The sequence below is a fragment of the Scyliorhinus torazame genome, chromosome 12 (genome assembly GCF_047496885.1).
Source record: "Scyliorhinus torazame isolate Kashiwa2021f chromosome 12, sScyTor2.1, whole genome shotgun sequence".
In the NCBI taxonomy this organism is placed as follows: domain Eukaryota; kingdom Metazoa; phylum Chordata; class Chondrichthyes; order Carcharhiniformes; family Scyliorhinidae; genus Scyliorhinus; species Scyliorhinus torazame.
Genome location: NC_092718.1, coordinates 10,983,962 through 10,999,381, shown reverse-complemented (window position 1 = coordinate 10,999,381; position 15,420 = coordinate 10,983,962). Strand labels below are relative to the sequence as shown.

At 47.2% G+C, this 15,420-nt stretch overlaps 1 protein-coding gene across 1 annotated transcript in view; it reads left to right on the top strand.

The window, feature by feature from the left end:
• Positions 1-6,881: 6,881 nt before the first annotated feature.
• The window catches only part of LOC140387312 (uncharacterized), a 404,134-nt gene continuing 395,595 nt past the window's right edge, over positions 6,882-15,420 (top strand). Inside the window, exons 1-2 of the mRNA XM_072470241.1 lie at positions 6,882-7,179; positions 7,730-8,067. Of these exons, the coding sequence (XP_072326342.1) occupies positions 7,065-7,179; positions 7,730-8,067 (453 nt within the window). The 5' untranslated portion in view covers positions 6,882-7,064. The remainder of the gene's footprint in view (positions 7,180-7,729; positions 8,068-15,420) is intronic.

Genomic DNA, 15,420 nt, shown 5'->3' with positions numbered 1-15,420 from the left:
AGGGCTACACTCTGCCAAATTGAAGCAGTTTCCTTTCTCCCTGCGATGTGGATGAATGTGGGTATTCAGGTATTGTTGGATCACTGCCGAGCTCTGTGCCCAGTATCTATTGTACAGTCTGAGCTTCCTGACACAGTCTATTGATGCTTCTTCTACTGCAGGCATGGATATTAGACTGATCCCCATTGGGAAACCCATTGGTATCACAGTGGTGGCAATGCAGAAAAACGTCATTAAGCGGCACAGCAGCACTGTGGCTAGCACTGTTGCTTCACAGCTCCAGGGTCCCGGGTTGATTTCCGGCTTTGGTCACTGTCTGTGCGGAGTCTGCGTGGGTTTCCTCCGGGTGCTCCGGTTTCCTCCCATAGTGCAAACATTTGCAGGTTAGGTGGATTGGCCATGCTAAATTGCCCTTCGTGTCCAAAAAGGTTAAGTGGGGTTGCGGGGATAGGGTGGAGGTGTGGGCTTGAGTGGGGTGCCCTTTCCAAGGGCCGGCGTAGACTCGATGGGCCAAATGGCCTCTTTCTGCACTGTCAATTCTATGAAATCAAAGGCAGCTCACCATTACCTGCTCAAGGGCAGCTAGGATTGGGCAATAAATGCTGGCTGAGCCTGGGTTGGCCACATTCCATGAACTGATAAACTGAAACCATACCTCTTCCAACCTCCTTGTGTGCGTGAGCATGTTACAGCAACAGCAGTGAATTCCCAATTAATACTTATCACCTGAAGACAATTAACACCCAATGGTTATACAATTAATATTTAGTACTAAATTCTATCCAATTGAACAGGACCCTGTCCCAGAATGTGCCTCCCCAAGCAGTCACAGTGATACTGTAGGGAGTGTTATATTACTTGGAGTAATATTTGTTACTCATTTGTTTATGCCGAGAGTTACTTAACTTTGATGATGATGAATACTCAAAGTTGTCCGGTGATAACAAATAATTTATTGAGTAACTAATCAATTAACTTGTGAGTTTGATTCTTCAATACTTTTACTCGTAGTTAAATTAAACAAGATAGAATTAGAATAATATACTTTACACCCTGAGCTAACTATGCATTTCTGTTCTCTAGCCACAAGACACCCGTAGAGAGCGGGACAACAGATTGAGCTTGTGTTTATACTCCCTGTAAGTGTTGCCCTCTAGTGATCATCTGACTGTATATACATATACAGAGATCCCGAGTACTGGGATTAATGGGATAGCTCTTTCAAAAAGCTTCAGTGCTGTCAGATTCTATGGTTGGCACATAATAAGATAGTCAGTTTTGAAAATATAAATGCAAAGTGTCTCAATTGACCGGATTCAACAAAGAGGATTATTTTGATACAAAGTTGACTTACATGACAACAATTTAATTATAGAACAGCCATCATAGCATACATTTTATGGACATCTTGCTGGTCTTTTAACTATAGATGCATGAATGGCCAGTACACAATTAGCGCATACAATAGATTGGGTGAATGACTCATTGTTACTTCTTTATCTGCCTGTCTTCTGAAAAAGCTGATATCTATAGTAAAGAGAATTGTAATCCTGAGAATGTCTGCAGTGATCTGGAAGATCAGATTGTAGGGATTAAGGATTTAGTTCCCTCTGGTAAAACTGGTTAATTTGTCCCTGTAAAAATTAACTAATTTTTTCACCCAGTTATAATCAGATGGTCTTTAAGGGAGGAACAAAGTCCAAGGTTTAGCATTTCACACGGGCCACATCCTTGCCCAGAAAATAAAACTAGCAAATTCTACACAAATCAGCCAGTATGGATCTGAGGATGTCACTCTGTGTCTACATAGCTTTCCTCCGGGTGCGCCATTTTCCTGCCACAGTCCAAAAATGTGCAGGTTAGGTGGATTGGCCAGGCTAAATTGCCCCTAAGTGCCCAAAATTTTAGGTGCGGTTACTGGGTTACGAGGATAGGATGGGGTCCTGACCCTAGGTAGGGTGCTCTTTCAGAAGGTCGGTGCAGACTCGATGGGCCAAATGGCCTCCTTCTGCACTGTAGGGGTTCTATAGTCACAAATTTATAACAATGGTGGTGAGTGGGATGTTCCCCTCCAAGCCACTCAAGATTCTGACTTGAATACATATATTAATGTGTATGTCCACAATTATATGTAAACATATCACATTGTAATAATATCCTCCAACCAGCAGAGGTGCTAAAGCCTCTGTTTTCCCACTGGGGAATACCCAGACAAGGAACAAAGGTCCACAGAGTAAAACACCGCCAAAGTTGGAAAGAGAGAGACTGACATAATTGAGGATAATACGAATAAAAGATTGGATTTTGTTAGTCCACACATGGTAGAAGATACAAAAGGAGGTGGAAGTTCTGTAGTTACAAGTAGATAATGGTGCAATGAGAATTAATTCCAACATAGCAAGCATGCAAAGAGAAGGTAAATATGTTTGGAGCTTAGAGAGAAGAGAAATATTCAGAGGAGCACTGACTATAATATATATATGTGAATGTGGCTACAAGAACAGGCCAGAGGCTTCAAATGCTGCAATGAGTAACTCACCTCTTGACTCCCCAAAGCCTGTCCACTATCTACAAGGCACATGTCAGGAGTGTGATGGAATACTCTCCACTTGCCTGGATGAGGGCAGCTCCAACAACACTCAAGAAGCTCGACACCATCCAGGACAAAGTAGCCCGCTTGATTGCCCCTCCTTCCAGAAACATTCATTCCCTCCACCACTGACCATCTACAAGGTGCACTGCAGAAACTCACCAGGTTCCTTAGACAGCACCTTCCAAACCCACGACCACTACCAGCTAGAAGGACTAGAGCAGCAGATAGCTGGGAACCCCACCACCTGGATGTTCCCTTCCAAGTCACTCACCACCATGACTTGGAAATATATCACTGTCGCTGGGTCAACATCCTGGAGCTGCCTCCCTAACAGCACAGTGGGTGTACCTACACCTCAGCAACTGCAGCGGTTCAAGAAGGCAACTCACCACCACCATCTGAAGGACAACGTGGGATGGGCAATAAATGCAGAACAAGGGGGCAATTGGCCACTTCCTGTTCTTATGTTCTCTCACTCTTAACATCACTCACCTTCTCTGTGAAGTTAATACCACTTGAAGTGCTGATTCGATAACAAAATGAAACGGTTCCACCTTAAACAAAATCAATAGTCTTTGCGCCAACAATTTTTCATATCCATGATTACAATCCTCATAAACTTCGAACTAGCTTGACAAAATTGTTCTGAGTGGATCTTCCTGAGATTATAACAATTTGGAATCTTTCTATCTGATTAATTGTTCAATCAGCAACCTAGCTTAAAGCGAGACAGTAAGTATTGGACAGGAAACGAGTATCATACACAATGAGGTAAAGTGCTTCTCTGCCTCTTGTTAAAGCTCAGCAGCAGAATCAACATGAATCAACAGATCCCGAGCCTTGTGAAGGGGAGACTTCAATAATCTTTTGCTGCTTCCTCTCGCAGGAAACGTTGAGAGTGGAGGCTATGAGGGCACAGCCCAGGGGCTGAATCATGCCCAGGATACTGCAAATAAGTCTGGCTTGTCAGCTGTTTGATGGGGGAGAACAAGGACTTGCATTCGCATAGCACCTTTCATATGATCACTAGATGCCCCAAACCGATTTATAACCAATGAGGTACTATTGAAGTGTATTCACTGTTGTAAATAATGTAGAAAACGGGGCATAGCAATCTTCCACAAACAGCAATGACATATTGGCCACATAATCTGTTTCTCTGACGCTGACTGAGGGATAAATATTGACCAGGACAACCAGGGATAACTCCTTTAATCTTCCAGAAAATGGTGTCATGGGATCTTTTACCTCCACTTTACTTTGCAAAAATATACATTGTTTATAAAATATTTGAAATACCATTGGAGACATTTGAAAATGGTCATTACAGAAAGTGCAATGATATTCAGGTATTTTACAGAGACCAATGTTATGCTCTGAGGTTCTTCAATACAATTGTGATACGTGTAATATGCACCGTATACATTCAATGTGAATCATACAGCCCGGGGGGGGGGAGTGGGTTCTGTACAATGTCCAGCCGCACAGTGCACTGTGGCTGAAAGGTTTAGACTGCAACCTACCCCCATTGTGTCTGTGTGGTGGCTGCCCCAAGCTTTAGTGAATCCCTCAGCTTGTAGTCCTGGACATTGGAACCAACATTGTGACCAACACTCGGTCAGGAACAACTCTTTCCACTGGAAGATCAACAGGTTTCGGGCAGACCAAAGCGCTTCCCTCACTGAGTTGATGATCTTTCAGCGGCAGTTGATGTTTTTCTCGATCTGCGTCCCAGAGAACAGCCTGTAGAGCAGAGTCCTGTGTCACAGAGCTGCTTGGGATGAACTTTTAAAAATAAATTTAGAGTACCCAATTATTTTTTTCCAATTAAGGGGCAATTTAGCATGGCCAATCCACCTAGCCTGCACATCTTTGGGTTGTGGGTGTGAGACCCACGAAGACACGGTGGGAATGTGCAAACTCCACACGGACAATGACCCGGGACCGGGATCGAACCCGGGTCCTTGGCGCCGTGAGGCGGCAGTGCTAACCGCTGTGCCACTGCGCCGCCCTTACCTCAGGAACACAGACCACCTCATCTCTCTCCAGACCTTCTTCGCAAACGCACATTCCACAAGGAGGTGGACAGGGGTCTCTCGCCCACCACAGTCACCTCGAGAGTAACGTGCGGAGGGGGTGAGACCCTGGGCATGTAGGAAGAATCTGACGGAGAGGGCCTTCCTCACCACCAGCCCAGCTACATTGTGGTGCTTGTTTGAAAGTTTAGGCGATGAGGCATTTTGCGAAATGACTGTGACAGTGTGCTCAGGCAATCATCCCACGGGATCTGCCAGCACCTTTTCCTGCAAGGCCTCTAGCATGTTCTGTGCAGCCCACCGGCTGATGGACATCTGGTCAAAGTAGAGCGAACAGACAGGGCCCCAGTTCAATATCTCAGCTGACAGACAGAACGCCTGACAGAGCAGCACTCCCTGGTGGATCAGTCTAGACATTGTACTTTATAAAGTTACATACATTTTAGCAACAGGGGCATCATCGTGGACAAGTTTCAAAAATGGCAAATGAGTCTTTATCACACCCAGTTCTTCTAATGGAAAGCATCCCATTGTTGTCCCACTGTGAGGCTCCATTTATCTCCACTCTGCCTAATTATTTGCTGTTCTGCCATTTGCCACTATGTGGCGCTCAAACACAAGGTGAAAGCAGCCCGTCAGTTTGACAGAATGTCCCAGGCAGCGAGATTCTCCCCCCGACTTTGGCCTTGTCCACAACTCTGGGAGAACTTGTCCAGAAGCCAGGGTGAAAAAAGTGAAGCAATCTGAAACTGACGTTTGAGATCCCATTTAAGCTCACAACCCCTGTTGCATTAAAGGCCGGGTTAAAGAGCACATCCATGTCCCTGGGAAGGGAGTGGGGGAATGGAGCTGGTTGCAATGGGAATGCTGTCCCGATTCCCGGGACATTCCCTCTCGCTCAGCCATTGCTCCGTTAAGTTAGGCTTTGCTGCAGCTCCGCTCTTTTTACAGGGAGGGGATTGGCCCAGTGAGAGGGAAAAGTTCACCAACTTGAGGGAAAGAAAATGTTTGAGGGCTGATTAAATATTGGGGGGGGGGGGGTGCAGTAACCACGGAAATTGGAAAGGTGCTTGACCAGCTCAGTAATGTATGTGAGTGCTTGACTGTGTTTGTGTACATGTGTGACTGTGACTCTATCTTTGTGTGTGTGTGTGTGTGGGGGGGGGGGGTCTACATGTATCTGTGTCTGTGGGCGTGTGTCTGGGAGTCTGTGTGTCTGTGAGCCTGTGTGTGTGTGTCTGTGGGAGCGTGTCTGTGTGTGTCTGTGAGCCTGTGTGTCTGTGTGTGGGAGTCTGTGGGAGTCTGTCTGTGTATGCCTGTGGGAGTGTGTCTGTGTGTGTCTGTGAGCCTGTGTGTGTGTCTGTGGGAGTCTGCCTGTGTGTGTCTGTGGGAGTGTGTGTGTCTGTGAGCCTGTGTGTCTGTCGGAGTGTGTCTGTGAGCCTGTGTGTGTGTCTGTGAGAGTCTGCCTGTGTGTGTCTGTGGGAGTTTGTGTGTGTCTGTGAGCCTGTGTGTCTGTGGGAGTGTGTCTGTGAGCCTGTGTGTGCGTCTGTTTGTCTGTGAGTCTGTCTGTGGGAGTGTGTTTGTGTGTGTCTGTGGGAGTGTGTCTGGGAGTCTGTGTGTGTGTCTGTGGGAGTGTGTCTGTGAGCCTGTGTGTGTGTCTGTGGGAGTTTGTGTGTGTCTGTGAGCCTGTGGGAGTGTGTCTGTGAGCCTGTGTGTGCGTCTGTTTGTCTGTGAGTCTGTCTGTGGGAGTGTGTTTGTGTGTGTCTGTGGGAGTGTGTCTGGGAGTCTGTGTGTGTGTCTGTGGGAGTGTGTCTGTGAGTCTGTGTGTGTGTCTGCGGGAGTCTGTCTGTGAGTCTGTCTGTGGGAGTGTGTTTGTGTGTGTCTGTGGGAGTGTGTCTGGGAGTCTGTGTGTCTGTGGGAGTGTGTCTGTGAATCTGTGTGTGTGTCTGTGGGAGTGTGTCTGTGAGTGTGTCTGTGGGAGTGTGTTTGTGTGTGTCTGTGGGAGTGTGTTTGTGTGTGTCTGTGAGCCTGTGTGAGCCTGTGTGTGTCTGTCTGTGAGTGTGTTTGTAGGATTGTCTCTGAGTGTTTGTGTTCGTGTCTGAGAGTGTCTGTGTCTCCGAGTGTGGGGCGGGGGCAGGAGCTCTGTGCAAATAGATGGGAGCTGAAAGCAGCTGGTTTGGGAGGGGGGGGGGGAGTGTGTGTGTGTTTGTGCCTCAGGAACGCGCTGTGTTGTCAGATCAGGGGCCGTCCCAACTCAGTGACAGAGGAAACAGAGCCTGGGGCAGGGTGGCTGGGGGCTCGCCTCTCCTGCACTGTGAAAGCAGCCCAAACCCGGTTTGCAGAGCGGGTGACATGTTCCAGGACCCACGGCAGCATCGGGATAAACTTTTAAAGAATAAGAAGATCTTCGTCTCCAAAGCAGCGAAGGCGGAACCATGCGGATCCTGTGGAGCGGCAACACAGGCAACTTCCTCCAGACTTTGACAACCTTTCTTGCCTTTGTGCTAACTGAAGTTCAGGGCAAGGAGCAGGAGAGACACAGCGAGCAAGGTCTGTGCTTCGTCCCTGCTTAACCAACACAAAGCCACTCGCAGTAACTCCCCCAACAGCTTGGAAAAACAAATGGACCCAACATTTGGGAATCGGCGCCTGAGCTACCCTACTCTCCCCATCTTCCCTGGTATTGCTTTAAAAAAAAAAGGTGGCACTGGGTTATTTTCCAGCATTTGTGATGCGGTGTCTGCCATGGGGAAGCAGCTGAATTTTAGACAGGAGATTCTGCAAAAAAGAAACTTAGAAACTCCCAACACTTTTCCGAACTTTCAAGGTTGCCAATTTCTGCTAACGTGCAATTGCGATTTTCCCAAAGGGGGAATCAACTTTCCTGCCCCTGATCTGTTTGTTGGTGTTTATTTAAATTGTTGCTTAATAAATAGTTGCGTTTGGAGATTGCATTGAGCCAGGACACATTGCAGTGTTTTCAACAATTCTGGGAGTGATTTGGGAATCGTTGAGAATTCTGTCACCAATTTATCTGAGGTCAGGGTGTATTTTGGGGGCTTGAGTATATTTTTTGACACGTTTCATCTTTCCTTCCCAGAGCCCCGTCTTCAAACGCTGCCGCACCCTGAGCTGGTCCACCCGGTCAGGGTGGACCACCTTGGCCGTTTCTTGTCCCACGATGTGTCTCACCGGGCCAGGCGGGATCTAGCGGCAGAGCGGGAGGTTTACTATCGACTCTCTCACCGAGGAGGCCAGCTGCATTTCAACCTTACCGTCAACCGAGCCCTCCTGGCACCCGGCTTTGTGGCCGAGAGACGCTATGGAGGAATGAAGGGAGCAGCCATCAGCCGCCTGTCGCTGCCTGACTGCCACTTCATTGGGAGAGTGCAAGCCCCAGAGACTGGGCTAGCAGCCATCAGCACCTGTCAGGGCCTGGTAAGCACATCTGTAACTATGCATGCTCATTCTAACAATTACGCTGCATTGAACTTCCATACCAACCATCCAGACATGGCCCATCTTCCATACCAGTCACCCAGACATTGCCCATCTTCCATACCAGTCACCCAGACATTGCCCAGATTCCATACCAGTCACCGAAACATTGCCCAGATTCCATACCAGTCATCCAGACATTGCCCAGATTCCATACTAGTCACCCAGACATTGCCCAGATTCCATACCAGTCACCCAGACATTGCCCATCTTCCATACCAACCATCCAGACATTGCCCAGATTCCATACCAGTCACCCAGACATGGCCCAGATTCCATACCAGCCATCCAGACATGGCCCATCTTCCATACCAACCATCCAGACATGGCCCAGATTCCATACCAGTCACCCAGACATTGCCCAGATTCCATACCAGTCACCCAGACATTGCCCAGATTCCATACCAACCATCCAGACATGGCCCATCTTCCATACCAGTCACCCAGACATGGCCCAGATTCCATACCAGCCATCCAGACATGGCCCATCTTCCATACCAACCATCCAGACATGGCCCAGATTCCATACCAGTCACCGAAACATTGCCCAGATTCCATACCAGTCATCCAGACATTGCCCAGATTCCATACCAGTCACCCAGACATTGCCCAGATTCCATACCAGGCATCCAGACATTGCCCAGATTCCATACCAGTCACCCAGACATTGCCCAGATTCCATACCAGGCATCCAGACATTGCCCAGATTCCATACCAGTCACCCAGACATTGCCCAGATTCCATACCAGCCATCCAGACATTGCCCAGATTCCATACCAGCCATCCAGACATTGCCCAGATTCCATACCAGCCATCCAGACATTGCCCAGATTCCATACCAATCATCCAGACATTGCCCAGATTCCATACCAATCACCCAGACATTGCCCAGAATAGTCAACATTTTCCTAACAACTTGCATTGACTTTTTGAAAATCAATCGCAGCATCACTGAGAGAGGGTGCAGAGGAGATTCGGCAGGATGTTAATTGGGCAACCCAGTGGCAGAGTGATTGGCACTGCTGCCTCACAGTGCCAGGGACCCGGTTTGGTTCTGGCCTCGGCTGACTGTGTGGAGTCTGCACTTTCTCCCCATATCCGCGTGGGTTTCCCCCGGGTGCTCCGGTTTTCTCCCACAGTCTAAAGAGATGCAGGGTTAGGTGGATTGGCCATGATCAATGTGCGGGATTATGGTGAGGGTCGGTGCAGACATGATGGGCTGAATGGTCTCCTTCTGCACTGTAGAGATTCTATGTCTTCTGTGAAGAAAGGCTGGCTAAACTGGGATTGTTTTCCTTAGAGCAGAGAATGTGGAGGGAGAACCTTATCAAGGTGTACAAAATTATTAGGGTGGATTGGAAGGAACTTAGCAGAGGGGTCAATAACCAGGGGGCATAAATCACAGGTAAGGGGCTTTGAAGAAAGACCTCATCACCCAGAGGGTGGTGGGAACGTGGAACCCGCTGCCTAATGGTTGGTAGAGGCGGGAACCCTCACAACAGTTAAGAAGCATTTAGATGATCACTTGCAATCCCATAGCATACAAGGCTATGGACCATATGCTGGAAAATGGGATTAGAGCAGATAGATACTTGATGTTCGACACAGACATGATGGGCCGAAGGTGCTCTTGCTGTGCTGTAAAACCTGATGACTCAATGACACTGCCAAGCCTGATAATAATTGCCCACTTGCAGAAAGGAATCACATTTCAGGCCATCCCCCAACCTAGTCAACTCTGAGGTGCATTTCCAGATAAGACCATAAGAAATAGGAACAGGAGTAGGCCATTCGGCCCCTCGATCCTGATCCAACATTCCTCACGTCCACTTTCCCGATAACCCTTGATTCCCTTCCTGCTGTGTTACGACATCCTGGGCGAGCGCCCGGTCAATTCCATCCTCTAGGTGAAAAGGTTAGCCCTCAAAGCCCCTCCAACTGTTACGGTCATTACTTTAAATCTCTGCTCCCTGGTTATTAACGTCTCTGCCAACTTGCCATCCTTACAGTCTGGCCTACATGTAACTGCAGTCCAACCCTCTGTTGCCCTCTGAAGAGATCTAGCAAAACCAATTGTGTAAAGAATGAGTTGATGGTGTCAACATGTGTTTAAATGTAACTGGCAGGTCCCACCTGATAGGTAGCCTGATGGGTGGCACGGTAGCACAGTGGTTAACACTGTTGCTTCACAGCGCCAGAGACCCGGGTTCGATTCCCGCTTGAGTCACTGTCTGTGCGGAGCCTGCACGTTCTCCCCGTGTCTGCGTGGGGTCCCTCCCACAACTCCCGAAAAATGTGCTTGTTGGGCGAATTGGACATTCTGAATTCTCCCTCTGTGTACCCGAACAGGTGCCGGAATGTGGCGACGAGGGGATTTTCACAGTAACTTCACTGCAGTGTTAAAGTAAGCCTACTTGTGACACTAATAAAGATTATTATTATACTATTATTAATTAGGAAAACTTGGGGAGAATGGGATCAAAGGCTATGGGGAGAAAGCAGGATTAGGCTATTGAGTTGGATGATCAGCCATGATCGTGATGAATGGCGGAGCAGGCTTGAAGGGCCAAAAAGCCTTCTCCTGCTCCTATCTTCTATGTTTGTATGTATGTACCTGTGACTCCATCCAAAGTAAAAGCTCCGGCTAATTTAGAGGGAGCTTTGGAGTTTGACGTCTGCCTTAGAAATAGGCGTGGTTATCAAAGTCAGAAATAACATCATGAAATGACTGTCGTTATCCTTTTTATGCTTAATGTTTGACACTGAGGTATGACATCTGAAGAGTAATTAACAGGGAAATTTATATCCAGATAAAATGCGCTCTCGGCTTTTTGTATTTATTTTTAAATAATCATTCTTTTCAGGTAAGTTTTGCTTTTTCCCAAATTCAGTGGTTTATTTTTCTTACATTTATTCAAATAAAGTCAAAATCAGAATGAAATTGTGCCAGAGATTTACCTGTAAAATAAACAGAAGCAAAATAAATCCCCTTCCTTGTGCACCCCTGAAGACGGGATTTTTATTTCATTGAAACATGTCCCAAAGGGGTTTGATAAGGTGGGGGTAGGCTCTCTGGGCAGGAGAACCGAAAATGTGGCAGCATAGCCTCAGGATAAGGGGGCGATCATTTAATAATAATAATCTTTATTGTCACAAGTAGGCTTACATTAACACTGCAATGAAGTTACTGTGAGACGTATGACTGGTGCTTTGCAAGACTCGAGCCTCCAACTCTGGACTTCTTGTTCAGCTCTTATCTTACATTTCCCACTGCTCTCACACTAAGGTCATGCAGTACCGATGTCTATCTCTAGATGTCAGCACCACGTTGAGGGGGTCATTTTAACTTAACCAGCCTAGTGGGAAATCAAGGTTTTAAAAAATAATAGTAATCTTTATTATTGTCGCAAGTAGGCTTACATTAACACTGCAATGAAGTTACAAGGGGTTGGTTTAGCACAGGGCTAAATCGCTGGCTTTGAAAGCAGACCAAGGCAGGCCAGCAGCACGGTTCAATTCCCGTACCAGCCTCCCCGAACAGGCGCCGGAATGTGGCGACTAGGGGCTTTTCACAGTAACTTCATTGAAGCCTACTCGTGACAATAAGCGATTTTCATTTCATTTCATTTTCATTTCGCTGTGAAAATCCCCTAGTCGCCACGGCTGTTCAGGTGCACAGAGGGAGAATTCAGAATGTCCAAATTATCTAACAGCAGGTCTTTCGGGACTTGTGGGAGGAAACCGGAGCGCCCGGAGGAAACCCACGCAGACACGGGGAGAACGTGCAGAGTCCTCACAGACAGGGACCCAAGCCGGGAATCGAACCTGGGACCCTGGCGCCTTAAAGCAACAGTGCTAAGCACTGTGCTACCGTGCTAACATGGGGAAACAGCAATGGCAAAATAATCCCATGAAGCAATATTTTTCTCCATTATAACAGCGACAATGCTTGAAAATGGAATCGATTGAAAAAGTGCTTTGGGATGTTTTACTTAAAGTTATGAAAGATGCTACAGAATTGCAAATCTTGCTTTCCTTCCTGTCATGAGAATGAATGAACTTCCAATGATGCCACAATGTTATTGGGTCACCGAGTGGCAGCACCTTTAATAGATGCTGAGATTCTGCGGCTGGCAGCCAGTAATACAGATGGGAAGCTCGACTTACTTTAACATTGCAGATTGAATTTCCAAAACCATATTAAGACACTGGAACACAGTTCCTACCCAGGAGACAAAGAGTTAAATACTATTTAGATAATTGCGCCCACAAATAAACTCAGCACAGTTACGTTGTGTCACATTTCTTGCACTTGAATGCTAATTTTATTGCAGATGGAACCATAGAATCCCTACAGTGCAGAATGAGACCATCCGGCCCATCGGGTCTGCACTGACCCTCTGAAAGAGCATCCTACCTAGTCCTACACCCCCCCGTAACACCACCTAACCCACACATACTTGGACACTATCGTTCAATTTTAGCATGGCCAATCCACCTAATCTGTCCATCTTTGGACTGTGGGAGGAAATCGGAGCACCCGGAGGAATCACACGCAGACACGGGGAGAAGGTGCAAACTCCACACCGACAGTCGTCCGAGGCCGGAATTGAACCCGGCTCCCTGGCACTGTGAGGCAGCGGTGCTAACCACTGTGCCGCCCTGCCACCCGGTAGATAGCAACAAGATTCAACAAGTGACTTAATCTGTTTCATTCAATGGATTAAAGTGCTTTCATGCAGTTGAAACATGTTCTTTCGATTTAGAAATAGCTGAATTTCAATCGTAATTTATTTTGAACACCTGAAGATATTCACATTCTAGCTGAAAGAAAGGGAGCAGAAAATTGCCTAGTGTTTCCAAAGAGCTATTTCTTAGAGCTGATGGATTGGAGACGTAAATCCACTCTGCAGCATGTGCTAACTCTAGGTGAGAAGTTGATAAAAGAAGTACTGGAAAAGCGCAGCAGGAATGAAAAAGAAGGGCTCATGTTATTGGAACTGAGAGGTTAAAACTATCAGAAAGGCCCAACAGCCTGGGGCACTTATCACTAAGAAGGTGAAAGCTGAGGGGTAACCTGATAGAGGGCTTTAAGGTTATGAAAAGAGTTTTAGAGGGTAGACGTGGAGTAGGTGTTTTCAGTTTTGATCAAAACCTGGCCATAAATATTAGATAATTACTAATAAATCCGATTGGAAATTGAGCCAGAGAGTGCTTAGAGTATGGAACCCACCAACCCAGGGAGGGGTGAGACAAATAACACAAATGGATTTGCCCAGCACGGTAGCACAGTGGATAGCACAATTGCTTCACAGCTCCAGGGTCCCAGGTTCGATTCCCGGCTTGGGTCACTGTCTGTGCGGAGTCTGCACGTTTTCCCCGTGTCTGCGAGGGTTTCCTCCGGGTGCTCCGGTTTCCTCCCACAGTCCAAAGATGTGCAGGTTAGGTGGATTGGCCATGATAAATTGCCCTTAGTGTCCAAAATTGCCCTTAGTGTTGGGTGGGGTTACTGGGTTATGGGGATAGGGTGGAGGTGTGGACCTTGGGTGGGGTGTACTCGATGGGCCGAATGGCCTCCTTCTGCACTGTAAATTCTATGATTAGAGCAGATAAACGCAAGTGGGGGAATAGAAGGATACGTTGATGGAGTTATAAGAAGGGTAACAAGAAGATGGGCAGTATAAATGATGTTATGGACTCGTTGAGTGTAAGGCCTGTTTCTGTACTGTAAATATCATGTAGCATAGTGGTTAGCACAGATGCTTCACAGCTCCAGGGTCCCAGGTTCGATTCCCCACTGGGTCACTGTCTGTGCGGAGTCTGCATGTTCTCCGTGTCTGCGTGGATTTCCTCCGGGTGCTCCGGTTTCCTCCCACAGTCCAAAGATGTGCGGGTTAGGTGGATTGGCCATGATAAATTGCCCTTAGTGTCCAACAAATGTTGTGGGGATTACTGGGTGGAACATAGAATGCAGAAGGAGGCCATTTGGACCATCAGGTCTGCACCGACCCATTTAAGCCCTCACTTCCACCCTATCCCCATAACATATGTAGGCACAGGGAGAACATGTGGACTCCCACAGACAGTGACCCAGCAGGGAATCGAACCTGGGACCCTGGCACTGTGAAGTCACAGCGCTAGCCACATGTGCTACCGTGCTGCCCACGGTAGATACGTGGGCTTCAGTAGGATGTTCTTTGTAAGGGCCGGTGCACTCGATGGGCCGAAAGGCCTCCTTCTGCAATGTAAATTCTATGATTTTATGATGTAATATTTTGGGATGCTGTCCAGCATTGTTCATCTAGATTTTTTTTAAAATGTGAGTACCCAATTGTTTTTTTTCTAATAAAGGGGCAATTTAGGGTGGCCAATCCACCTACCCTGCACATCATTTTGGGTTGTGGGGGTAAGACCCACGTAGACACGGGGAGAATGTGCAAACTCCACACGCACAGTGATCCGGGGCCGGGATCGAACCCGGGTCCTCAGCGCCGTGAGGCAGCAGTGCTAACCACTGCGCCACCGTGCTGCCCTATTTTTAGAATTTAAAGCTTATTATATGTTCAAAATCATGAAAGGTTTTGACAGGGTGAATAAGGATAAACTGTTTCTAGTGGATAAAAGTTCAAGAATTGGAGAACACGGATTAAATTAACGACGATTGGTGAAAGAATCAGAGGCTACATGAACAAATATGTTTTACACAGTGAATTCTTGTGATCTGGAAGGTACTATCCAAAAGGCTGTGGAAGCAGATTTATGATCATAAGCTTCAAAAGGGAATTGGTTAAATAGTTGAAAGGGAAAACATATACAGCGATGTGGGGGAAGAGCAGGAAATTGGGATTAGTTGGTAGCTCTGTCAAAGACCTGACACTGGCGTTTTTTATTTGGTCTTGGGATGTGGGCGTCGCTGGGCTGGGACAGCCTTTGTGGCCCATCCCTAATTGCCCTTGAACTGAGTGGTTGTTGGGCCATTTCAGGGGGGGGGGGCAGTTCAGAGTCAACCGCATCGCTGTGTGAGTCTGGAGTCACATATAGGCCAGACCGGGTAAGGACGGCAGATTTCATTCGCTGAAGGACATTAGTGAACCAGATGGCTTTTTATGACAATCGGCAATGGTTTCATGCTCATCATTAGACTTTTAATTCCTGGCTTTGATGGGCTCAATGTCCTCCTTTTGCATTGTATCATCCTGTAACTCTATGACTGTATTACCTGCCTTGTAAAGCTTCCAGTTGTCCCTTGGTGACTGGAGATTCCTGGGCTTCACGCGACGCAAAGGAGGTAAG